We start from the raw sequence: 25,780 nt of genomic DNA on the forward strand, positions 1-25,780 counted from the left end.
TAAACTAATTTCTGTGTTTCAATTTATTCTGCAGAAATATGGAGATCTGATCGAGGGCGTGACAAAAGCTCTAGTTTGTCTATTATGGTTTAGTTTTGTAAGTCCATTTCTATTTTGCTTCTCTAAACTCATGGTTATGCATATTTACAATTCATGATCTATGTCAGTATATCAGTGTTAGTGCACGAGTGCCAAAACAGTATGCATTCAATAGCAGTTTAAAATGAGATTTTAAAAGCAAAAAATCTGCAAATTTTGATAGCGTTTCGCCCCTCTAACATGTTCCAGTATCACTACGAAGAAAATGTTTTTTGATCCTTTAGCTTTCCTTCTAATCCTTGTTTGCAGGTGCTGAAACAATTTGTCAACATAATAATTGACTTCCGCTTGTGGCCAAATGGTATGTTCCTCTTCATTTCAGTTTAGACTGCATTGTATTATGGTTCTTCGTTTCAGCTTTATTTTAGTCTTTTGTAGTTTAATAAAAGCTACATGTTGAAAGAGCAAGTTCGTTGTTTGGCTACTTGCAACTTAATTTTTTTACAGAAGGGATGGCATTCCGACTGTGTCAAACGCTGAGATGTGCTATTGTTGTACTTGGTTTGATTTGGATGATTATACGACATATATGGGGATAGAATTTGATGCATTTGGCGGAATAGAATGGAGATCGACAATGGATTCTGTTGCAGGAAAATGTGTTTTTGTGAACATTCAAATGCTTCATGTGGATAGTGGTTTTCTGTCTTTCTTGTCCAACTGCAACTCCTCATTTGGAGCTTTTTTTAGTTGATTTCATCAATATATCTAATGCAGTAGACTTATCTTCTCTATAATACATGAATTTTAAGTTACTCTTAATTTAGTTATCATCAATATATCAAATGCAATAAAATATGATTTGTTGAAATTGTGTAAGCTTTCCATAAGGATGCCATGTTTTTTTTTTCTGAATGGTGTGCAATAAAATATGATTTAGTTATCATCACATACACTTTTTGGATATGATCATGAGCTAGTTTAGTTGGTTGGTTGATAGTTAACCGTTTCACACTTCATAATTGCAATTAATTTGAATTTTTGTTGTAGTAGTTCACAAGAATCATAACCATTTACTAATAATTTAGCTGTAATTTAACTAATAATTTAGCTGTAATTTAACTAATAATTTAGCGGTTTACTCACGTATTATCGTTTTGTAACGCGGATGGGCTGATATTTGTGATATTATTGTTGTTGTGATAAAAAAAGCCATACCAAATAATTCCCCTATAAAAATCAAAAGTATCTCAACATTTATATCCTTTTTAGGATTAAATCATGTGAATTAGTAAAAGACACAAGTAGAATATGAAAATTAATCAAAATAAGAGTAGATGATGAAACACCATTTGAATAACAAAGCATTGAGGAATTCCACTTTCTTGATAAATATCTGTAATGCTATCAGATACGCGACTCAATCTTGTTATCACAACGAGATCGATTCCGGAACCAGAAGAACGAATACTTGATATGAAAATGAATAAGCAAAAAAAAAACAATTCTTGGAGAGTCAATGGAAATTTCATTTAAAGCTAACTAACTAGTCGCATCCGACGACGTGCATCAGTTAATAACAACTGTCAACTCCGAACTCGTTTAAGTTCGGCCAACACCGAGCACCAACACCGAGCACTGAGCACCGAGCTCAACACCGAACATTGAGCTCGGTTAATCCCTGAGCACGACTACAAACTCGACCAATCACCGAGCATGATTGCAGTTCGTCAGATCACTGAACAGCATATCGGTCCCTAATCGCCGAACAGTATATTGGTAACCGAACTGAACTGATTGTGCAGTTTTGCCCCAATCCTCATAACAAATCTCCACCTTGGGACATAACTGGACAATCCATAGATTTCATCCATCTTCCACAATCACTCCAGCTGAATCAGATTCACCAAATCCATGCAATACTTCAACTTAAGTCCGGGCAACACCTTTGTTAGCATATCAGCTGCATTGTGCTCAGTAGCTACCTTTTCAATCTTCACTGAGCCCATTTCAACTTCATCCCTCACAAAATGAAGCTTAACATCCACATGCTTGCTCCTCTCATGGAATGTCTGATGTTTTGACAAACATATGGCACTATTTGAATCACATAATACAGTCACAGCTCCTTGATCAACTCCAAAATCCGAGCAGATTCCTTTCAGCCACATGCTCTCCTTTACGGCCTCAGCCATGGAAATATATTCTGCCTCAGTTGTTGAGAGTGCCACCACAGATTGCAAACTCGACTTCCAACTTACAGCAGCTCCATACATGCAGAAAACATAGCCGGATTGGGACTTCCTTGTGTCAATGTTAGTAGCAAAATCAGAATCACAATATCCCAATAGAGGCTGTGCATCAAAATTCTTACTTCCATCAAACAGTATGCCATAATCCTGAGTACCATTCAGATACCTTAGTATCCATTTTAAAGCATGCCAATGCTCCATACCTGGATCTGCCATGTATCTGCTCACAACACTTATGGCTTGGCTGATGTCTGGCCTTGTACACACCATGGTGTACATGATGCTTCCCACTATGTTTGCATATGGGATTTTATCCATCTCTCTTCTCTGACTATCATCTTTAGGGCACTGATTTACACTGAGCTTAAACTGCTGGCTCAGGGGCACACTCACTGGTTTGCTTTTATCCATCTGAAATTTCTTGATCACATTCCTGATGTAATCTTTCTGAGTTAGCCATATCCTTTTCTTGTCTCTATCCCTTATGATCTCCATTCCAAGGATCTTCTTTGCATCTCCAAGATCCTTCATATCAAATTCAGATTTCAGATCACCTTTCACTAACTCCACCTCTTCCTTATGCTCTGCAGAGATCAGCATATCATCTACATACAATAGTAGATATGCCACAGCAACTCCACCTCTTCTCTTGATGAAGACACAATGATCATACAAAGACTTCTCAAAACCGATCTTATGCATGAACTCATTGAACCTGAGATACCACTGTCTTGAACTTTGTTTTAGACCATACAAGCTTCTTTTCAGCAAACACACCTTTCCTTCATTTCCTGGTTGGACAAAACCAGGAGGCTGCTCCATGTAAATTTTCTCTTCGAGCTCTCCATGAAGAAAGGCTGTTTTGACATCGAGTTGCTGCAATTCCCAATTTCTCTGAGCAACAATGGCAAGTAGAATCCTGATGGAGCTATGCTTTACCACAGGGGAGAATATTTCATTATAATCTACTCCCTCCTTTTGTGTAAAGCCTTTGGCCACCAACCTGGCTTTAAATCTGATTTGATTGTTGTTGAAGGCCTCAATTTTCTTCTTAAAAATCCATTTACAACCAACTGTTTTCTGATCAGTTGGCCTCAACACCAAATCCATGTGTGATTTTTGTACAAGCTATCAATCTCCTCCTGCATGGCTAATAGCCACTGATCCTTCTCCGGACTCCTTATTGCTTCCTTGTAATTTGAAGGCTCATGATAGTCCATCTCCTCAGCTATGGCCAGTGCATAGTGCATCATATCAAAATCCTGAAATCTGGAAGGGAGCTTGATCCTTCTTCTGGTTCTGTCTCTTGCAACCAGTCTCTGTGGAGTCTTGATGTTACTTTCATGTTCAGAGGATCCACCAACACTGGTTTCTTGTGAATTTCTCACAGTATCTGGTGGACTTCTTACAGCATCAGATGAGGATTCCCTCTGACCCTCCACCTCAAACTCAACAGTCTGAACTTGCTTCATGAAGAAAGGCATTTCAGATTCCCTGAAAATAACATCCCTACTGATGACAACCTTCTTATTCCCTTCCTCACAGCACCATAATCTGTAACCTTTAACTCCAACCTGATAGCCTATCATCACACATCTGAGAGCCCTTGGTTCCAGCTTTCCTTGTTTGATGTGAGCATATGCTCTACACCCAAATGGTCTTAATTTTGAATAGTCTCCATAAGATCCATACCATCTACTATCCGGAGTCTGATTTTCAATGGCAGCAGAGGGGCATTTGTTGATTAAAACAACAGCTGTGGAGGCTGCTTCTGCCCAAAATGGTTTTGACATTCCAGATGCTATCAACATGCATCTTACCCTTTCAAGAATGGTTCTATTTATTCTCTCGGCGACCCCATTTTGTTGTGGGTTGTGAGGCACCGTTCTATGCCTTTTAATTCCTTTTCTCTTGCAAAACTCATCAAACTCATGGGACAAAAATTCCAGCCCATTGTCAGTTCTTAGGCATCTCAAAGGCTTCCCCTTTTCTAGCTCAACTGCAGTACACCACTCCTGAAATTTCTTGAAGGTCTCTGACTTTTCTTTCATGATCATTATCCAAACCTTTCTTGAAAAATCATCAACAAATGATAAGAAATACCTGCCTCCTCCAATGCTATTTACTGGTGCAGGGCCCCATATGTCACTGTGAACATATTGGAGAGGTTGTGTTGAGTTATGTTTGCCCACTCCATATGGCAGCTTCTTGTTTTTGCCAAGAATGCATTCTTCACACGATCCAATGGCTCTTTGTATCTCTGAATCAGCCATCTGAATAATGCCTTGCTTTACCAGCTGCATCAGCCCAGTGTCCCCCACATGGCCCAGCCTAGCATGCCAATTGATGGTCTTTTGTGTGTTGTTAGCTGTTCCAGCAACTGCCTCAGCTTTCAGATAATAGAGCACATTGTTTCTGACAGCCTTCATGATCATTTGGCCATCCCTTTTGACAAGCATCTCTCCACCAAAGAGAGTCAATTCGTAGCCATTCTTCTCAAGAAGACCCAAGGATATAAGATTCCTTTTAATGGATGGGATGTATCTCACATCAGTGAGAGTTCTGAAAATTCCATTGTCCATCCTCAAACATATGCTCCCAACACCCCTTACATCACACACATGGTCATCTCCCAGCAACACCGAGCCTTCAGATTCCTTTAAATCTTGGAACCAGTCGAGATTGGAGGACATATGGAAACTGCAGCCTGAGTCCATGATCCATAGCCTTGATAATGGGCTATCCTCCACCACATTGAGAGCTCTTGCCTCTTCAATTTCCTCAGTGATAGCTGCTGTACCATCTCCTTTGTGATTTTCAGATTGCTTTTTCTTCCAAGCAAAACAATTTTGCTTGATGTGTCCTGGTTTCTTACACCAGAAGCAGCTTCTAGATTCCTTTTGATCTCCTTCCTTAGATGATCTTGGCTTCCACTTGTCAGATGGGGGTTTCTTGAATTTGAATTGTTTCTTTGAAGTTGCCTTCACATTGAGGCTTTCAGCAGCTTGATCGATTGGCTTGCTGACACATTTCTGCATTGCCTTCAGCTTTAATGCAGAAAATACCTCCTCCAAAGTCACTTTCGAATCCCTTCCAAGAAGTATTGAGTCTTTGAATTGCTCAAAACTCTGAGGCAGAGCATTCAATAACATCAAAGCTTTATCCTCATCTTTCATGGGATCATCCACACCCTCAAGATCATCTATATACTTTCGAAAATCTTCCAGCTGATCCGCCAGATTCTTGGAGTCAGAAAATCTAAAGTTGAACAATCTTTGCTTGAGATGCAACCTATTGGAGATTGACTTCTCCATATATATTTTCTCCAATTTCTCCCACACTCCCGCGGCATCATCCTCTTTCTGAACCTCCCTCAAGACTCTATCGCTGAGGCACAAGACAATCGAGCTATACGCCTTGTATTCCAGTTCTTGACATTTCGCCGCATCCATCCCTTGAATCTCTTTCTTGTCCGTCTTGGATTTCACATAATCCCAGACGCCTTGCTGCATCAGAACAGCTCTCATCTTCAATCTCCACAGGCCGAAATCATTTTCGCCGGTGAATTTCTCAACGTCGAACTTTGCGGTAGACATTGTTGAATTCGTCGTCCTTCTTCGATTCCCACAGACGGCGCCAATTTGTAATGCTATCAGATACGCGACTCAATCTTGTTATCACAACGAGATCGATTCCGGAACCAGAAGAACGAATACTTGATATGAAAATGAATAAGCAAAAAAAAAACAATTCTTGGAGAGTCAATGGAAATCTTGTGTTTTATTTGTGTGGAAGATTACAAAACTCTTGGATGAAAAAAATTCTTTTTCTTTTTTCCACAGCTCGGCTCTATTTAACTAACACTTATCTAACAACTAGTTCAAACCTAACGGCTTTCATTTAAAGCTAACTAACTAGTCGCATCCGACGACGTGCATCAGTTAATAACAACTGTCAACTCCGAACTCGTTTAAGTTCGGCCAACACCGAGCACCAACACCGAGCACTGAGCACCGAGCTCAACACCGAACATTGAGCTCGGTTAATCCCTGAGCACGACTACAAACTCGACCAATCACCGAGCATGATTGCAGTTCGTCAGATCACTGAACAGCATATCGGTCCCTAATCGCCGAACAGTATATTGGTAACCGAACTGAACTGATTGTGCAGTTTTGCCCCAATCCTCATAACAATATCATACTCAGGTAGATGATGAGATGAGACAACCTTTATTTCCTAAAGTGGAGAACATAGAATTAAATGAAACACAGAAGCTAAAAACGAAACTTCCTCTACTTTTACTCTCACGATAACTTTTTCCCATTATTTATGTTTGATAGTGAGATTTCCATACCATAAAGAGGAGCCTCTTTACAGGCAATACAAATTTTGAGCTTTGCCCCTAAAAATGTGTAAATAGTTAAGACTGTATTTCAAACCATATACTCCCTCCGTCTCGGGCTACTCGCCCATTTCCTTTTCGGCACGGAGATTAAGGAATGAGTGTATAGGAAAGTCAAAAATTACGGCTGTAGGTGAAATTTTTTACTAAAAATGGAAAGAGTGCAAGTAACTTGTGACGCCCAAAAAGAAAATAAGTGCAAGTAGTGTGGGACGGAGGGAGTACTATGTAGCAAATAGAGCAATTAAATATTTGTTATGTATATTTGTTGCAAAACGTAAGAAAGAAAGACAAAATAGAATTAAATATTTCAATAGTTTTCCAAAAATGGAAATATGTAAATTTGAATAGAAGACAATGGATTCATGTGAGTAAGAAAATAGGGTAGGGGTACTTTCGTACATAACAGGTATTTCCGGAAATGCGTAGGGGTATTTTCGTACATCAACAGAAAGGTTGGAGTCGTTCTGCCATGGCAGGATAGATGATCATCTCAATTCGTATATACTGAAAAAAGCATGATCAATAAATGCAAAATATACACAACTTTAACAGCCTGAGAAATTGTTCAAACGGAAGAGAAGAGACGGCAATGATGCTGGGTTGGTTCAGAAACCGCAAGAATTTGAGATATACCAAGGATATGCCGCCGGAACATTCGCGCTGCGACCTCTGCTTTAATGACTTCCACTTTCCATGCCGGACTAACTGTGGCCATTGGCTTTGCGGCAAGTCTCTCCCTCTCTCTCTTCGTTTCTTTCCTCCTTCCTTTTTTTCTGCTTCTAATTTACTTGAATTGAAGAAATTGGAATTTTAATGTTTAGGGTTTAGCAGTTGAGTTGAATGTGGGAGGCAATGAATTAGGTTTTATGTGTTTCTACGTCAATTTGCTGTCAATTAAGAACAAGATGAGCTACTTGAAACATGCTGTTGTGATAACTTTTGTGAGACTCTGTTTTGCACAATGTGAAATTGGAATTTTAAATTTTAGGGTTTAGCAGTTGAGTTGAATGTGAGAGGAAATGAATTAGGTTTTATGTGTTCCTTGGCCAAATTGCTGTCAATCCTGAATCAGTATGGAGAATAATGATAGATCATACAAGATTGAGCTAGTTGAAACTGAAACATGCTGTTGTGAGACTGTTTTGCACAATGTGTGCTTCTTACTTTCCACTTGGTTTATTGTTTACTTAAATGCCAGCATTACATCCACAAGAAAACCTACTTATGGACTTATTATAACATGAGATATTTGCCCTTTTGCAGGCACCTGCGTTCTTCAATTTTCGATACTCATGGATGATTTCCGAAAGTTCAAGTGCTCTAAGTGTGAATCCCAGGTATATAATCTTGTTCCCCATTCACCTGTACTGACTCAACCAGGAAGAGGAGTTGCTGAGGTCCTCGGAGAGATCCTGCAATTTAATCGTGAACATAAGGTCGGCTGGTTTTGCTTCTTCATGGCATGTTCATTTAATTATTTCAGTGCTTCTGTTTAGTCTCTCATACAAGACAATTGTTCACAATATGACATGTTTCTTCAAGATGTATATATCCAAAGCTTATTGTTATAGTGTTGCTGATCTGATTATCTGCTAATAGAAGAATCATTGCCATTTTACATGCATTTGTAAGTTTCTTTGTCTTATGTTGCTGTCACTTTTACTTTAGGAAGAGCTACTTCTGTCCAACAGTTTTCTTTCTTGCGTATGAAACTGCACTGAATTGAATTGTATGTGATGTATGAGGATGTGCCTTGGTTTTCTCTCATTCATACAGATTCTAGAACTCTAGTTTCTAAACTGTTGTATCATTTCCTGTGACTCAAGTTATATATATATATATCTATTGGTTTGGGGCCTCCGTGAAGTCAACTTTGATCTGCTTCGTTCCTGCTATTTCAAGACAAAAATTGGCCAAAGTTAACTACGTTCTTTGTTTCAATTTATTCTGCAGAAAGAGGTAGATCTGCTACAGAGCATGAGAGGAATGCCAGATTTTATGCTTGACAATTTGCCGTCTGTTTATGTAAGTTCGTCTCTATGAGCTTATTTTGCTTCTCTAACTCATTGTTACGCGCATTTACAATTCATGATCTATGCTGGTATATAAGTGTCAGTGCACGACTTCCGAAATAGTATACAATTATAGATACAATAGCAGTATATACTGTTCAAAAATATACTGAAATGCAGGCATGAATCTGCAAAGTTTGATAATGTATGAATACAAAGAAACTGTTTTTTGCTAATGCATTTGCTTTCCTTCTAATCCTTGTGTACAGACGCTGATACAATATGCTGACGCAGTATATGACTTCCGTTTGTGGCCAAATGGTATGTACCTCTTTGGGTTAGATTGTATCGTATTATTGTTCTTGTTTCTTTGTTTCCTATGCTAAAGCATGAAGCATCAACTTTATCTGACTCTTGTATAGTTTAGCGTAAGCTACATGTTTGAAGAGCAAGTTGGTAGTTTGGCTACTTACAGCTTAATTTGTTTGACAGGGGATTGAATTCCGACTATGTCAAATGGTGAGATGTGCTCTGCTTGTATTTGGTACTGTTTTCATGTATAGGCGTCGTATACGGGAATATTTGAGGCATTTGGCGGGATAGAATGGAGATCGATAATGGATTCTGTTGCTGGAAAATGTGTTTTTGAGCAAGATTTCCAGAAGGATGCTATCTATGTTTTTGTGAAATGTCTTGCTATGCTGATGGAGAATGAAAACCATATACAATTAACAAAAGCTCTAGCTACTTTATTGAGGCTCTCTTGATCTTTCTTTTTATCTGTATTGATCAGTTTCGACTGTTTACATACAGCTTCTTGATTGATATGATCATGGATTAGTTTAACTAGTTGTTAGTTACTCAACCATTTCAAATGATGTTGTTTAGGAGTAGTTCATGAATTCATAACCACACAAAGATAGAGTTAGAGCTAAATATATGGCGAATTGTGAAAAAATCTCAATAACTATATTATAACTTCGATAGTATTATTCTGAATTGCCCCATTTATTTGTATTTGGAGGAAATTATGTACACTATAATTTGTGATTTATGATTTTGTTACAAATTTGACCCTCACTCACAAAAGTCCACTTTAATTAGTATGAAAAATTATAAGAATTTAAATGCTAAAGTATTTTTACTTTTAAATCATACAAAATTTTCCCCCAAATCTAAATATACATGTCAAACTTTTATAAAGTAAAATGAAAAAAGAAATTGTAAAACAAAGAAAAGGTAAAAGATGAATAAGAATTTGTATTGAAAAAGAACAAAAAATTTAAGAATATACTCCATCCGTCCCATTCAAGATGATTATCTTTCTTATTTAGTTTATTTTGTTCAAAATACCAATTTTTTATATTTGAAACTACATTTATCTCTTCTCTTTCCTCATGAAATATTCAATCACTTTTTTTTCACTCTACTTAATCACACTCAACAACTTCATCCTATTAAAAAAATGTGACAATTTTGAGTGGATTGGAGGAAGTATTCATTCTTCTTTTTTCAAATATGCTTCTATTTTCACAAGACCAAATTTAAATATGGATAATTTAGAAATTAATTTTATTTTATTTTAGAAATTGATTTTTATAAATAAGATTATTTATATATATTTAAATTTCAAAATAATTTTTTATTAAAAAAATATTTGAACGGCTAATTAAATGTTAAAATTGTAGGTTAACTTACCTTTCAGTTCCAAAATGCTTTGAACCATAACCGATCGATATGAACTGTGATCACAGTAATGGCTGATCTATGCAGGTCACTTTCAGTTCCAAAATGCTTTGAACCATAACCGATCGATATGAACTGTGATCATAGTAATGGCTGATCTATGCAGGTCACTTTCATTTCGAACTGATAGTTAATCGTCGATCCAGTTCAAACCACATACCTCTAATTATTATAAACAATTTATTTATTATTTAAATCTAAAAACTATACAGTATAATTTTTGGTATATGTAATCTTCAAGAATTTTATTAATGATAGTTATTGGTATTTGTAATTTTTGTACTCTATAAATACCGTCACATTTTCATTTCACGTTTTTTAATGAAATAATCGCTATGTATAATTTTATAAATTAATTAATAATTAAAAAATAAATTTTAAAATTAAGGCTGTTAATATTGTATGTTAAATAGAGTATATTTTGTAAATTATTTCATTTATAAGTGAATCTAAATACATACACTAATTACCAATTATAGAATTTTAATAATCATGAAGATATATTACGGCCATCAGGCATCAGCCAATGTGAGTAGCCAATGTGAGTAACGCGTAGGGGTATTTTCGTATAATAATTTAAAAATAAAATTTAAAATAATTTTTGGTATATGTAATTTCCAAGAATTATGTACGGAAACGAGGTATTGTGGAAATGTGCAAGGGTATTTTCGTACATCCACAGAAAGCTCCAACTAGTTCTGTCATGGCGGTCAGACTGCTGGGAGTATACACTGAAAATAGCATTGTGATCAATTATTGAAAATTTACAATCGACAAATATAATCAACAGCCTAAGAAATTGATCAAACGGAAGAGATGAAGATGCTGAGTTGGTTCGGAAAAGGCAAGAATTTGGCCGGAGGAGGATACAGAAAGGATAGGCCGCCGGAAGATGACTGCTGCCCAATTTGCTTCGATGATTTCCACGTTCCATGCCGCACTAACTGCGGCCATTGGTTTTGCGGAAAGTCTCTCTCTCTCTCTCTCTGCATTCCTTTCTTTCACTCCTTTTGTTTTCAATTTTAACTTTAAATGAAGAAATTGGAATTTCAAAGTTTAGGGTTTCGGTTTGGTTGTTGCCTTTGTCTAAACAAAGTTAAGCAGTTGAATGTGGGAGGAAATGATATGCATATTGCTGGATTGGATATGTTTGATCAGGAAAACATGAAAAGCATGATGTTGTGATAGCTTTAGGAGACTCTGTTTTGCACATCTTATGTTTTCCTTTATAATTGGTTTATTGTATTGCTTAACTGTCATCATTTCATCCTCAACGACACCTACTTATTGATTACAGGCAGCTGTCTTGTTCGATTTTCGAAGTTCATGGCAAATTTCCAACTGTGCAAGTGCCCTATGTGTGAATCCTGGATATATAATCTTGTTCCCTATACACCAGTAATGATTCAGCCTGGAAGAGAAGTTAGTGAAATCCTCCGGGAGATTGAGCAATATAATCGTGAAAACGAGGTCAGGTGGTTTAGCTTCTTCGTGGCATGTTCTTTTGCTGCAACTTTAATTATTTCAAGTTTCAACCATTGATATATAGACTTGTTCCCCATTCACCTATACTGATTCAGCTAGGAAGAGAGGTTGGTGAGTTACTCGGAGGGATGAAGCAACATGATCGCCAACACAAGGTTGGGTTTAGCTTCTTCACGGTATGTTCTTTGCTGAAGCTATAGTTATTTCAAGTTCTTTTGGTTAGTAAATATTGGCATATGCTGCTTTTACAGAGAATTGAGAATAGGAAAGACAAGAACATTCTTGAGTGTATGCCATGTCTTGACATGTTATCCAAATTGAACGAAAATTTCATTGCTAACTGTTATACATAATCTAATCTGTTATCTGCTAATACAAGTCTCATTGCCATTTTACGTGCTTTCGGAAGTTTACTTGTCTTATGTCTGTGTCTCTTTCTGTCCAATGGTTTTCTCTCTTGCATATGAAAGTGAGTTGTATGTTAATGTGGTGTATGAGCATGTGGCTTGGTTTTCAATCATTCATAATTAAGGCCTCCTTGAAGTGAATTTTGATATGCCTCTTTCCTGCTATTTCAATACATTTTTTGGCAACAGTTAAACTAATTTCTGGGTTCAATTTATTCTGCAGAAATATGGAGATCTGATTGATCGCGTGGATGTAGTGATGGATACTATATTTAGCACAATACGGTTTATTACTGTAAGTTCATTTCCATGAGCATATTTTCTTCTCTGACTCATTGTCATGCACATTTACAATTCATGATCTATGCCGGTATATCAGTGTTAGTGTGTGGTATAAAATACTGTTCAAATACCTATCTGCAAATTTTGATAGTGTTTCGCCCCTCTAACCTGTTACAGTATCAGTGTATCACTAAAAAGAGAATGTTTTTGATCCTTTTGCTAATGCATTTACTTTCCTTCTAATCCTTGTTTGCAGCTGCTGATGCACATTGTCCACACAATATATGACCTCCGTTTGTGGCCAAATGGTATGCTCCTCTTAGATTCAGTTTAGACCGTATCGTATTATGGTTCTTGTTTCTTTGTTTCCTATGCGAAAAGGATGAAGCATCAACTTTATTCGACTCTTGTATAGTTTAGTGTAAGCGAGCAAGTTGGTTGTTTGGCTACTTACAGCTTAATTTGTTTGACAGAAGGGATTGAATTCCGACTAGCTTACATGCTGAGATGTGCTCTGCTTCTACTTACTATTTGGATGAATAGGCGATGGTTGCGGGATCGTTTGCCTCAATAGAATGGAGATCGAGAATGGAGATCAATAATGGATTTCGTTGTAGGAAAATGTGTTTTTGTGAAAATTCAAATGCTTGTTGTGGATCGTGATTTTCTTTGTCTGGCTGCAACTCATCATTTGGACCTTTTTAGTCACTGATTTCATCAATATCAAATGCAATAGCCTATCTTCTTCAATAATGCATGAATTATAAGTTACTCGCAATTTAGATCTCATCAATTTATAAAATGCAATAGAATATGATTGGTCGAACCATGTTTTTGTGAAATGGTGTGCTATGCTAATGAAGGATGAAAAACATACGCATACAGTTTTTGGATATGATCATGGGCTAGTTTAGTTAGTTAGTTACTTAACCATTTCACACTTTATACTTGTAATTTAATTTATAATTTAACGGTTTTTTCATATATTATCATTGTGTAACGCCAATATGCTCTTATTGGGGACGTTATTGTTGTGATAATATAAAAAGCCTTAGCAAAGTAGGCCCCTGTAAAAATCGGAAGTATCTTAACACTTAAATCATGTGAATTATTAAGACACAAGTGGAGTATAAAATTAATCAAAATAAGAGTAGATAAAACACAATTTGAATAACAAAACATTGAGGAATTCCATTTCCTTGTTATTTATCACAACATAAAGCTAGGATTGACAAGGAGGCCAATAAACGAAAATTCTTGGTTCTCCCACTATTAACACTTGTGGATATCTCTCGTATTTTCGTCACCAGAAACAATATCTCCAACCATTTACACTAAACTCAAACTCATTTTAGTATAAATGTGACATCAAATATGATTTACTCTAACTATTTACAGTAAACTCAAACTTAAAAGAGTATTCACTATATTATGCCCTTTTTACTCACAAAATTTGAAAAATTTTAGATTTAGGTTTAGTGTAAACCTAAATATAGGTATTTTTTTTCTCAAAAACCAAAAGTTTAATTGGTTTTTGAGTACTATTAGAGCTAAGGGCAACCGCAGCGCTGGCTCGTTGCCAGCTCGGTCTCGTCTCGGCGAGACGAGACAACATCGAGCCAGCGATGCAGCCGCTCCGTCTCGTCCCGTATCCCTCCGCCGAGAGCATGTTGGTGAGCTCCCGTGCGGTCGTGACGCCCACTCGCCGGCTCGCGAGTGGACGTCGTTTATATCTGTTGAAAAATATATTTTTTTATTTTTTTAAAAAATTCCAAAAAAATTGAAAAAAATTCCCCCAAAAATACTAGCCGTTTATAGCCGTTTTTTGCAATATTCCCCAATCACTTCTATAAATATCAAATCATTCCCACAAATTATCCACCATAAAAAAAACTCTCTATTCTCACTCAAACACTCTATTATTAGTATTAATTTAATATTTCAATGAAATATTAATTGAATTTGTTGGAAATAAAAATAAAAAATGAAATTGAATGAATAGTTAAGGGAAGAGATGGTTAAGAGATGGAGGGTTGCAGGTGCAGTCTCTAAGTTAATAGATGGGGTAAAAAGTGCAGTGGGACCCATGAATAGTTAAGGGATGTGACGGTATTGAGACAGGTATGTGGATGGTTGAATACACCCGGATTTTGCACGGCTTTAAGGCCATTGTTTGGTCTGTTTTGAATGTCAAAGTTGCATAACATATCCATTATTTGCGTATTTTATATATTCTGGTATTTTGACATGTTTTGTGAGAAATGTGCATATTTGAGCCTAAAAAGGGAATCAAAACGCGAAGTAGGAAATCTGGAGTTTCTGGGAGCGACCAGCGACCGCCGTAACCCTGCCGGCGACCGCCGGCGCTTAGCGACTGTCATATCTGTAGCGGTCCGTTTCGGAAAATTGGTGCATAGAATGAAGACACGCCCAGCGACCGCTGGGCAATGCTTGACGACCGCCACCTAAGAGTCAGAAGCTTCGGATCAATGGGTGGCGACCGCTGGCCAAGGTGCGGCGGTCCGCCACAGAAGAGCTGCGAGGAGATTTGCGCTAATTTTATCTCCAAGATTTACCATATTTTGCAACCATTTTCCTTATTTGAGAAGGGACGATTTTCCCCTATAAATACCCCCTCAAGCTTCATCATTAGAGATCCTCTTTTTGCAACATATTTTCTAGAGATTAAAAGTTAGAGTACTTCATTGTGCAAGGAGTTGGAGAAGGATTCAAGAACATCAAAGCTACACGGATTCAACATTTGGGTTTTATTTGCTTTAGTTTTATGTTCCAATTATTTTTCCTTCAATCTATGTTTTTAGATTATTCTATCATGTATAACTAAATTCATAGGATTCTAGGGATGTATTAGTAACGACTTTGGTTATACAATTCATTTTTCTATTTAATATCTGTTTGTTCTTACTTTGTTTCTTCCTTAAGTTGTTGGATAATGCTTCACGTTTGAGTGACACATTCTGTGATGAATTAATATAACTTGCTACATAATCGTGAGAGGAGGTTGCCGAGTTAGATCCACTTAATAGACACTACAATTAGCTTCATTTAAAATGACACTGTTAATTGAGAGTGAGGACTTTTTAAGGGTCTTAAGAGCTTTTAGGAGTTACATATTTAGGATTGACAACCCTAATGTTTGTAACCAACGTTTGCATCGCATAAGCATAAACTAGATGACTCGTTCTATAAAAGTAAGAACTGTGCTAGGGTATTGTAGTTGGAATTTGTATAACCATAACTGTGAACGCACATCCCTGGAATTCCCTTATCTCTATACTTTTATCTCCGTGATTTATTTGCAATTAGTTGTTTATTGCTTTTAAACTTTTCTTTATTTTCAAAAATCTTCAAATCTTTCGGTTTTTCAAATAGTAATTGAGTTTTAGTAGAGGGTAGCCAGTCTGTGATTGTTTTCCCCGTGATCGATATCCGGTACTGACCTTTAGTTATACTATTCCTACTGTGTATACTTGCAGATATTTATAGTGCTAATAAAAAGTGCATCAATGGCCTAAATACCTATCCCATTTTAGGGTTTAGTGTACCCTTAGAGATGGTCTAAAGAGATTCGCTACGCATTGTCTTCTTATTCTTTTCATCGTATATTAAAAATAAAGACATTTTTAGTTGCGTGATTATTAAAAAATTAGATTGGACAAAATCAATCACATTTATTAAATGATTTTTCATTTGATTTTTTGTAAGTATAACATCATCCTTTAATTTTCAACATTGTATTTTTTTTCTTGAATTTATTCAATGATGAAATTAATGAGACAACCTTTAGATGGGGAGCTAAGAGCATCCTTAACGCCATGGGTCGGACGGCACCTGGGTCTCGGCCCGCGGCCACGCACGATGGAGGTGACGAATTTGCGGCCCAGGCCGGTCCCGGGGACTCAGTCGCGACCCAAGGATGCGCCCGGGGTCCGGCCTGGCGGGCGATGGAGCTTCCGGTTGGAGAGGGTTCGGGCCGCTTCTGTGCCCTAAGTTCTGAATTTTTATGCATTTGGAAGAGAAAGAAGAGGGTGGAGGAGAGGAAGAAGATGGAGAGGGAGATGGACGAGATTTTTTGCACTTTTTTTTTAAATTTTTTTATTTTTTTACACTTGTTTTAATATTCTAATTTTTAATATTTTTTTAGTTTATAATTTATTGTTTTTGTATTAAAAATGAATTTCTCGTGTTATAATTCCTCAACGTTTTCAATTTATACAAGTAATATAGGCTGGAGTTGTGAATAGTGCAATTTAATAGTTGTTGCCCGGGATGAGGCTTGCAGGTTAGAGCAGTTGTGGCCTGTGACTCAAATTTAGGGGAATGATAACGTGGAGGGGACTTGAGGCCTGAATCCGGACCGGGGTTTAGAATGCTCTAAGTATATAAGCCTAATTAGCAATTTCCTACAAGTGGAAAACATCAGTACTAGTTATTAATTGAAACATGGAAGCCAAAAACGAAACTTCCTCTATTTTAATTTCCCATTATTTATGTTTGATAGTGAGATTTCCATACCACAAAGAGAGCCTGTTACACGTAATAAAAAATTTGAATGTTGCCCCTAAAAATGTGTAAATAGTTCAAGCAATAGAAAAGAAAATTGTATAGGTTTTGGAACCGGTCTGGTTTTCACAAAGCATGAACCATAACTGGGTTGACAATAGAGTAGACGGCTTCAATTTTGAATTGTGAAACGGTGGTTCCAATTCTAGTTCAAATTGTGAAACGGTGTGGGCCAATTTTCTGGTTTCACAATTATTTTTAGAGTAAAGGCCAAAATTGGTCCTGAACATATAGCCATTTTACGATTTTGGTCCTAAACATTATTTTTTGGATTTTTTGGTCCTGCACATATGGACATTTGATCATTTTGGTCCTGCACATATGGAAATTTGATCATTTTGGTCCCCCGTCAACATTTTCGTTAAAAACTAACGGTCAACATTATCTTTTGGATTTTTTGGTCCTGCACATATGGATATTTGATCATTTTGGTCCTGCACATATGGAATTTTGATCATTTTGGTCCTCCGTCAACATTTTCGTTAAAAACTAACGGTCAACGGCCGATTTTTGGCTAAAACAATGGTTGGGTCGGGTCGTGTTTGGGTCGGGTTTGGGTTACACGTTAAGAAAAAAAAATTATTTTTTATTAATTAAAAAATTATAAAACTTTAATTTTTAGTTATTTTTGTTGATTAAAAATATTTATAACGACTAAAACATGATGTTATTATACGATTTAAACATGATATTACACAATAAAATAAAAAATTACCAAATTAAAATAATCATTTTTTAATCAAAATAATAAAATTAAAGTATATTAATATTAAATCTATATAATAAAATTAAATAATTAAAAAATTATTTTTAATAAAATCTAAGCATAATATTTTCTTCAAATTCATGAAAAAATTAATTAAAAAATACTATACTTTAATTTTATTAATTAAAAAATATTAATTAATTTTTTAAGAATATTATCCTTAGATTTTAACGAAAATATTATGCTTAGATTTTAAGAAAATATTTTTTTTTCTTAACGTGTAACCCAAACCCGACCCAAACACGACCGACCCAACCCATTGTTTTAGTCAAAAATCGGCCGTTGACCGTTAGTTTTTAACGAAAATGTTGACGGAGGACCAAAATGATCAAAATTCCATATGTGCAGGACCAAAATGATCAAATGTCCATATGTGCAGGACCAAAAAATCCAAAAGATAATGTTGACCGTTAGTTTTTAACGGAAATATTGACGGAGGACCAAAATGATCAAATGTCCATATGTGCAGGACCAAAAAATCCAAAAGATAATGTTTAGGACCAAAATCGTAAAATGGCTATATGTTCAGGACCAATTTTGGCCTTTACTCTTATTTTTATGAAATCGATTTCATTTAGTTATATACATATAAAATCAGTTTTTTTATGAAAATAGTTTTATATTTAAAGTTAGGACCATAAAAAGAGTTATACTTTTATAATTATTCTTTTCTGTCAAGCATTATAAAAATAATTCCTTGTGATTTTCCCTCAAAAACAATAAATTACTAGTATGGAACATTTTATCTTAATATGTCATTATTGTTATTCCACTTACACACGTTATCGATATTTGTTGCAAAATGTAGGAAAGAAAGACAAATTAGAATTAAATCATTGTTATTCCACTCACGCGTTATGGATATTTGTTGCAAAAAATGTAAGAAATATAGACAAAATAGAATTTATAGGTGATTTAATTCGTATAATATTTGACTCTCTTTCCCCCAAAATAAATATGCACATTTACAAATGCCGTATTTAATAATATTGATCTTAGTAGGAAGAAACAAAATAGAGTAGGGGTATTTTCGTTAATGTGTACGGAAGGGTATTTTCGTACTTCAACAGAAAGGTTCACCAGCGTTCTGCTTCTGCCATGGCAGAATATATGATCATCAATACAATACATATATACTGAAAAAATCATGATCGAAAGATGGGAAATATTCACAAAAACAGCCTGAGAAATTGTTGAAACGGAACGATGTTGGGTTGGTTCAGAAACCGCAAGAATTTGGGCTTACAATATACCAAGGATAAGCCGCCGAACATTCGCGCTGCGACCTCTGCTATCATGACTTCCACTTTCCATGCCGGACTAACTGTGGCCATTGGCTTTGCGGCAAGTCTCTCCCTCTCTCTCTCAGCCTTTCTTTTTTTTCTGCTTCAACTTTAAATGAAGAAATTGGAATTTTAAATTTTTAGGGTTTTAGTTTCTAAAATAAGATAAGCAGTTGAGTTAAATGTGGGAGGAATTGAATTAGGTTTTATGTGTTTCTTGGCCAAGTTGCTCTCAATCAAGAATCTAGATGAAGAAATCATAGTACATGATTGAGCTACTTGAAGGGTGCTGTTGTGATAATTTTGTGTTGACTCTGTTTTACCCAATTGTGCTTCTTGTGTTTTATTTGTATTGCTTGAATATCATCATTTATCCTCAACAACACCTACTTATGTGATTACAGGCACCTGCGTTCTTCGATTTTCGAGACTCATTGATGATTTCCGAAAGTTCAAGTGTCCTAGGGTTATGTGTGAATCCCAGGTATATAATCTTGTTCCCCATTCACCTCTAATGATTCAGCCAGGAAAAGAAGTTGCTGAGGTCCTCGGAGAGATCCTGCTATTTAATCGTGAACATAAGGTCGGGTGGTTTTGCTTCTTCGTGGCATGTTCCTATAATTATTTTTTATTTTTTAGTCTCTCATACATATAACACAATTGTTCACTATATGAAATATTATATATTCGAATCTAATTAGTTCTAACTGTTATAGTGCTACTAATCTGAAACTCCATTGAATTGAATTGAATTGTATGTGATGTGTGAGGATGTGCCTTGGTTTTCTCTCATTCATACAAATTCTACAACTCTAGTTTCTCAACTGCTGTATCATTCCCTGTGATTCCAGTTATATGGAGTATATATTTCTACTAGTTCAACTTTGATCTGATTCTTTCCTGCTATTTCAAGACAATTTGGCAAAATTTAACTACGTTCTGTGTTTCAATTTATTATGCAGAAACAGGTTGATCTGCTCCAGTGCATGAAAGGAATCTTGTACTACTTGATATTTGACAATATGCAGTTATCTTATGTAAGTTCGTCTCTATGACCTTTTTTTCTCCTCTAACTCAATGTTACGCGCATTTACAATTCATGATCTATGCCGGTGTATAAGTCTTAGTGCACGAGTGTTCAAATATCTACTAAAATGCAGTCATGCATTTGTGAGAATTTAAAAGCACAATATCTGCAAAGTTTGATAGTGTTTCGCCCCTCTAACTAGTTTCAGTATCACTACAAAGAAATTTTTTTTTGCTAATTCATTTGCTTTCCTTCTAATCCTTGTTTGCAGCTGCTGATACAAACTGCCTACGCAATATATGACTTCCGTTTTTGGCCGACTGGTATGTTCCTCTTCGCTTCAGTTTGCACTGTATATCATTATGATTCTTGTTTCTTTGTTTCCTATGCGAAAAGCATGAAGCATCAACTTTGTTATAGTCTTGTAGTATAGTTTTAGGTAAGCTGCGTGTTGGTTGTTTGGCTACTTACAGCTTCATTTGTTTGACAGAAGGGACTGAATTCCGAGTAGTTCAAACGCTGAGATGTGCCCTGTTTGCACTTTTTATTTGGTTGAATATTTGGATGGATAGGCGACTAAGGAGATAGAAATTGAGGCATTTGGCGGAATAGAATGGAGATCGATAATGGACAGGAAAATGTGTTTTTGAGCAAGCTCTAGCTACTTCATTGAAGCTCTCTTGATCTTTCCTTTCATCTGTATTGATCAATTTAGACTGTTTGCAGCTTCTTAATTGATAGTGTGATATGGGTTAGTTTAGTTAGTTGTAAGTTACTCAACTATTTCACACTATATACTTGCAATTAATTCGAAATATTTTATTAGCTCATAACCATTCACCACTATACTCGGTTCCTCGCATATTTTTGTTGTGTAAATGAACTAGTGTTCCCTTTTTTGGAAAAATCTTTTGAATTATATTGAATGGGATGGTCTATCAAGAAACGGCACTAATACTCCATTTCACTTTGTTACACAAATTCAACTAATTCGACACATGGATGAGAGTTTTTTTTTTATTATGTATTGTTTGATTTGCTTGACTTGATATAACAAGTTACAATGTGTAAATTTTAAAACTATATTTTGAGTTGAAAAGAATTTTCTTGACAAAACTAGGACACTAAACAGACCTATATCGACACAATTATAGTGTCCCTTTTGTATGCAATTAGGAGTCTCGTTTTTTATTTTCATGTGTTCAATTAGGAATTTCAATTAACCCTTTTTATAAAGATTATATAGCTCCACATTCTACTAAATTATTCCACTCACTATACATTACTCCCTCCGTCCCCTAATAGGAGTCGTTATTTGACCGGGTACGAGTTTTAAGAAATATAAAGAAAAGTAGGTTGAAAAAGTTAGTGGAATGTGGGACCCACTTTTTTATATTGATTTTATAATAAAATGTGAGTGGAGTGAGTTAGTGGAATGTGGGACCTACTACCATTTATGGTAAAAATGAAGAGTGACTCTTAATGGGGGACGGCCCAAAAAGGAAATTAGCGACTCTTATTCGGGGACGGAGGGAGTATAAAACTAGTAAAATATACTCCATAAAATAAGATCCTCATTTCATTATTCCACTCCCCATACATTATTACATAGTGAATAGGGTAACTCCGGATTGAAATGTTTGAGCATATGATTTCGAATCGAAAGATTCTATGTGGTTAGCATTTATAATAACCAGCAAAAAAGAGAGTAAATCTATCTGCATACATTAACTCCTTACCAATATAGTGAAAAGGTACAAAAAGAACATTGTTGTTGGGACATAGATAAAATTGACTAATCAACAATTTAAAATATTGGAGACGGCAAAATGTGGATCGTGCTAACATATAAAAATGATAATATTGGACGTTTGCACATGATCGTTCGCCTCCCTACTTAGTCAAATACGAGCATGCATGTTATCGCCTAATTTTTAGGGTTTTCCTTAAATTATAGTCCGAAGTTTAAACTTGAAGTGATTTTGTAGTTTGAATTTGTAAAATTATAAAGATAAGTGTGTACATACATATCTACGTTGTTCACTCAATAGTTCACATCAAATTTTCAAACCAATCAATGCCAACGTGCATTCGAGTTTGCCGAAATTTGAATAGTGAACTTAGCCACAATTGCATTTTTTGTAATTTATGAATAATCATAGTTTTTTTTTGTTGTTCATCGACTTAGCAATGATCATCATATCTCGTCTATGTAAGTTCAGATAGACCTGTCCTCTTATGAGGTCTTTTACTCTTTTACGATGCGAGTGACTCATTTTTATATTGCATCACATAATACAAAATTGATTATATGGAAATAGAAGCATGGAAGCTTAAATTCTTGTCTACATTTGTCAAAACCATAATACATACGGCGAAGATTCTTTTTCTCCTCAATTTACCAACTCTTTGTTTCATTAATATAAGTAGAAAGAATTCTTCTACGTGTTTACAATACTAACGATTAAATTTTTTGGAAGATCCTTTTCCCCTAAATTTGCCTACTCTTTCTTTCATTCTCTACCAGTAGTTCTACTAGTAGTGGTGCTCGGTTCACAAAATAACAATGAGATATAACACTCATGTGATAAACTAAAATCGAGATTTGTTTATGATTAAATAAGTTTTATGAAATTGAGCTGAGATAGATAATCACGAGATACAATGTAATCTTGATATTGTTTTCACGAACAAAGATATATTATCACGAGCTGAGCTTTTGAGTAAAAGACATCCGGACAAGATATAAGATTAGACATGCCTTCAGTCATAAGTATACATGGTAGCCGAACGACCTATATAATAAAAAAATGTTCTACATGTTAATATAATAGAGTAAAATACATAAATGGTACCTGATCTTTCACTTTCGCACATAAATGATACCCGATCTTTATTTTAGATCGTATTTGGTACATATAAATCACATTTTTAGTACCTGATGCAATTTTCACCCCAAAATGCCATCTAAGCAAATAAATTTTTCCTTTTGTGTCATTGAGGTTATTTTGTGCATAAAACTAAGTACCAAAAGTGATATTATAATATCTTCTCTCATTCTTCTCGCTCTTTATACTATTATTATTAATCAATATTAATATTATTATTTTGATGTTATAAATTAATAATTAATTTATTTTTAATATCATTCAAATATACTTAATTATAATTATAGTTATAATTATATTTAATTATTGTAATAATATTATTGTTATAATACTAAAAATTAGTTGTAATTAATAAATAATTATAGTATAATTATTTAAATTATGAATCACACAATATTATCTAATAATAATAATAATAATAATAATTATTATTATTATTATTTCTCATTAAATTAATAACTAATCAATATAGTTTTAATAAAAATTTAAAATTGTGAATTGTATTCATAATGATATTAAGAGTTTAATATTTTTAGTTAGGTGTTTCAACCCTAAAATGAGTATAAAATAATTCAATAAAAAATATTTAATTGATTTAATTATTTTAAATAATTAATTTAATTAGGTATTTTGTTCTTGATTTATATTATGAATGCAATTAGATGTATGTATAAAACACTAAAAAGAAAGAAGAAAAAGAAGAGAAATGAAAAAAGAGGAAACATAAACTAAGGAGATAAAGAAAAAAGAAAGGGAGATAAAATACTAAAAAGAAAGAAGAAAATGAAAAAAAAGAAGAGAAGAAAAAATAATCACATTTTGGTACTATTTAATGGAAATTTTCAAAATATCCTCCATAACAAAAAAATTACATGTTTGGTACCTATGATTATTTTTGTCACTGGGTACCAAAAACGATATAAAATAAAAATCAGGTACCATTTGCGTGCGAAAGTGAAAGATCAGGTACCATTTATGTAGTTCACTCTATATAATAAAGTTTTATCATTTGATGTATACATAGTGTTTACATTGTTTCTACGCTTGTAAATATAAAATGACGAAAGAAACAATCTCTCATTCATTCGTATTTTTAGATTATCAGAGCATCAATATCAGCGTACTTAGTGGCTACTCTAAGCACGTTTGCCGCGCGCTTAGCCGCTAAGCACGAGACTACCCTGAGCACGTTCCATTCCGCGCGGATGCATGCAAATCCGTCAGCCAATGGGTGACCGACACATGTCCATGAAGCTAGTTGGTTAATCTAATGAATTAGGAGTACTATTTGTGAAGATATTAGAAAATGTGACCAAATAAGATAAAATTAGAAAACAGACAATAGTTGCAAAAGGACAATGAATTCCCTCTCCCTCTTGTATATATAAAGCCTTTTACACAGCTTAAAACAGCAATGGCGAAGCGTTTCAAGCTCAGAATTTGCAGAGCCATCGCCACCACTCTGCAATCCTGCCGCTCCAAACATCCTTCCGATCTCCCAACAGATCCCGTCCCTTCACTTTCACACCCCTCCGAATTCCCTCAACCTCACGCCGCCAACCACTCGCCGCAATTCAATTGGCGAAAAGAAGAAAAATGGCACGTCGTCGCCGAAATCCCCGCGCCACCGCCGCCGGAGAAGATCCGCCGCCGCTCGAAGAAGAAGAAACGATACATCCCCAGCCGCCTCCGCCTCAGCACTTCCTCCGCCGACAGCGGCTGGTTCAGCACCGAGGAAATCGAAACCCTAGTTTCCTCATCTCCACGATCCTCCTCCCCAATCGGAGAATCGGACTCCGCAAACCCTAGAATTCCCCGCAGCCGGAGCAGGAGATCATCTCGATCGTCGAATCGAGCGGCGGCGGAGGGGAATTCGCCTTCGCCGGCGCCGGCGAGGCTGTCGATGCTGAAGAAGCTGATTCCGTGCACGGTGGAGGGGAAAGTGAAAGAGAGCTTCGCGATCGTGAAGAAATCGGAGGATCCGCTGGGGGATTTCAGGAGGTCGATGACGGATATGATCGTGGAGAAGCAGATGTTTGAGAAGAAGGATTTGGAGCAGCTGCTGCAGTGCTTCCTCTCCTTGAATTCGAGGAATTACCATGGGGTTATCGTCGAGGCTTTCTCCGAGATTTGGGCGGCGATGTTTACGCCGCCGACGGTGGGGAATTACCGGCGCCGGCGGCGAGTGTCGCGAGTCGCTTCGTCGTTTTAGATTATTTGAATTTGTAATTCTGTTTTACGTGTTGTATGTCGCTATCACTCTCTACGGCTAATGTAAGATATTTTAGATATATATATTTATAGTGGTAGTATTAAAATGAATTATGGGGTATTTAGTTAATCTGTTAATGTCATGTGTCTAAGTTTCTTTAATGCTTTTATTTAACTCATATTATTTGTCTAACCTTGCCTGCAACATGCCCATATTCTCCCTTTTTTTAGTGCATGGTTAAATCAGAATGGTCGATTGGATTACCATATAAGTGACGTTCCATTTTCAAATTATAGTCATATCTTATATGTTGAACCAAATCCATTCTATTGGTCCTAGTTGTCTGATTTAGGTTCCAAAAATATTGGAACACTAGGTTAATCGTCTAA

At 35.8% G+C, this 25,780-nt stretch overlaps 4 protein-coding genes and 1 long non-coding RNA gene across 6 annotated transcripts; all 5 read left to right on the forward strand.

Moving 5' to 3' along the window:
* Window positions 1-5: 5 nt before the first annotated feature.
* Window positions 6-833, forward strand: LOC121790488. 2 transcript variants are annotated; one of them, XR_006048285.1, is made up of 3 exons: window positions 6-97; window positions 349-400; window positions 547-833. It is a non-coding gene; the product is annotated as an uncharacterized LOC121790488 (long non-coding RNA). The 2 variants fall into 2 exon arrangements; XR_006048284.1 differs by having other exon boundaries at window positions 349-833.
* A 6,292-nt stretch (window positions 834-7,125) lies between these two features.
* Window positions 7,126-9,557, forward strand: LOC121790486 (E3 ubiquitin-protein ligase RNF170-like). The gene is made up of 5 exons (XM_042188684.1): window positions 7,126-7,424; window positions 7,963-8,135; window positions 8,653-8,724; window positions 8,981-9,032; window positions 9,204-9,557. The coding sequence occupies exons 1-5, from the start codon at window positions 7,226-7,228 to the stop codon at window positions 9,209-9,211; spliced, it is 504 nt and encodes a 167-aa protein (XP_042044618.1). The 5' UTR covers window positions 7,126-7,225; the 3' UTR covers window positions 9,212-9,557.
* A 1,627-nt stretch (window positions 9,558-11,184) lies between these two features.
* Window positions 11,185-13,381, forward strand: LOC121790485. The gene is made up of 6 exons (XM_042188683.1): window positions 11,185-11,421; window positions 11,755-11,927; window positions 12,038-12,118; window positions 12,573-12,644; window positions 12,888-12,939; window positions 13,105-13,381. The coding sequence occupies exons 1-6, from the start codon at window positions 11,274-11,276 to the stop codon at window positions 13,203-13,205; spliced, it is 627 nt and encodes a 208-aa protein (XP_042044617.1). The 5' UTR covers window positions 11,185-11,273; the 3' UTR covers window positions 13,206-13,381.
* Window positions 13,382-19,255: 5,874 nt separating this feature from the next.
* LOC121790483 lies at window positions 19,256-21,137 on the forward strand. The gene is made up of 5 exons (XM_042188681.1): window positions 19,256-19,325; window positions 19,669-19,847; window positions 20,227-20,301; window positions 20,563-20,614; window positions 20,782-21,137. The coding sequence occupies exons 2-5, from the start codon at window positions 19,734-19,736 to the stop codon at window positions 20,877-20,879; spliced, it is 339 nt and encodes a 112-aa protein (XP_042044615.1). The 5' UTR covers window positions 19,256-19,325; window positions 19,669-19,733; the 3' UTR covers window positions 20,880-21,137.
* A 3,456-nt stretch (window positions 21,138-24,593) lies between these two features.
* On the forward strand, window positions 24,594-25,472 carry LOC121790484 (transcription repressor OFP7-like). The gene has a single exon (XM_042188682.1). It carries the CDS (start codon window positions 24,594-24,596, stop codon window positions 25,389-25,391), a length of 798 nt encoding a protein of 265 aa, XP_042044616.1. The 3' UTR covers window positions 25,392-25,472.
* The last annotated feature ends 308 nt before the right edge of the window (window positions 25,473-25,780 follow it).

The sequence above is a fragment of the Salvia splendens genome, unplaced genomic scaffold, assembly GCF_004379255.2.
Source record: "Salvia splendens isolate huo1 unplaced genomic scaffold, SspV2 ctg528, whole genome shotgun sequence".
In the NCBI taxonomy this organism is placed as follows: Eukaryota; Viridiplantae; Streptophyta; class Magnoliopsida; order Lamiales; family Lamiaceae; genus Salvia; species Salvia splendens.

Coding starts and splice junctions, on each gene's coding strand:
- LOC121790486 (XM_042188684.1), top strand. CDS start 7,226: ATGCAAAATATACACAACTTTAACAGCCTGAGAAATTGTTCAAACGGA. Junction 7,425..7,962: donor CTGTGGCCATTGGCTTTGCG/GCAAGTCTCTCC, acceptor GCCCTTTTGCAG/GCACCTGCGTTCTTCAATTT. Junction 8,136..8,652: donor AATTTAATCGTGAACATAAG/GTCGGCTGGTTT, acceptor TTTATTCTGCAG/AAAGAGGTAGATCTGCTACA.
- LOC121790485 (XM_042188683.1), top strand. CDS start 11,274: ATGAAGATGCTGAGTTGGTTCGGAAAAGGCAAGAATTTGGCCGGAGGA. Junction 11,928..12,037: donor AATATAATCGTGAAAACGAG/GTCAGGTGGTTT, acceptor ATACTGATTCAG/CTAGGAAGAGAGGTTGGTGA. Junction 12,119..12,572: donor TTGGGTTTAGCTTCTTCACG/GTATGTTCTTTG, acceptor TTTATTCTGCAG/AAATATGGAGATCTGATTGA.
- LOC121790483 (XM_042188681.1), top strand. CDS start 19,734: ATGTGTGAATCCCAGGTATATAATCTTGTTCCCCATTCACCTCTAATG. Junction 20,302..20,562: donor ACAATATGCAGTTATCTTAT/GTAAGTTCGTCT, acceptor CCTTGTTTGCAG/CTGCTGATACAAACTGCCTA. Junction 20,615..20,781: donor CTTCCGTTTTTGGCCGACTG/GTATGTTCCTCT, acceptor TTTGTTTGACAG/AAGGGACTGAATTCCGAGTA.
- LOC121790484 (XM_042188682.1), top strand. CDS start 24,594: ATGGCGAAGCGTTTCAAGCTCAGAATTTGCAGAGCCATCGCCACCACT.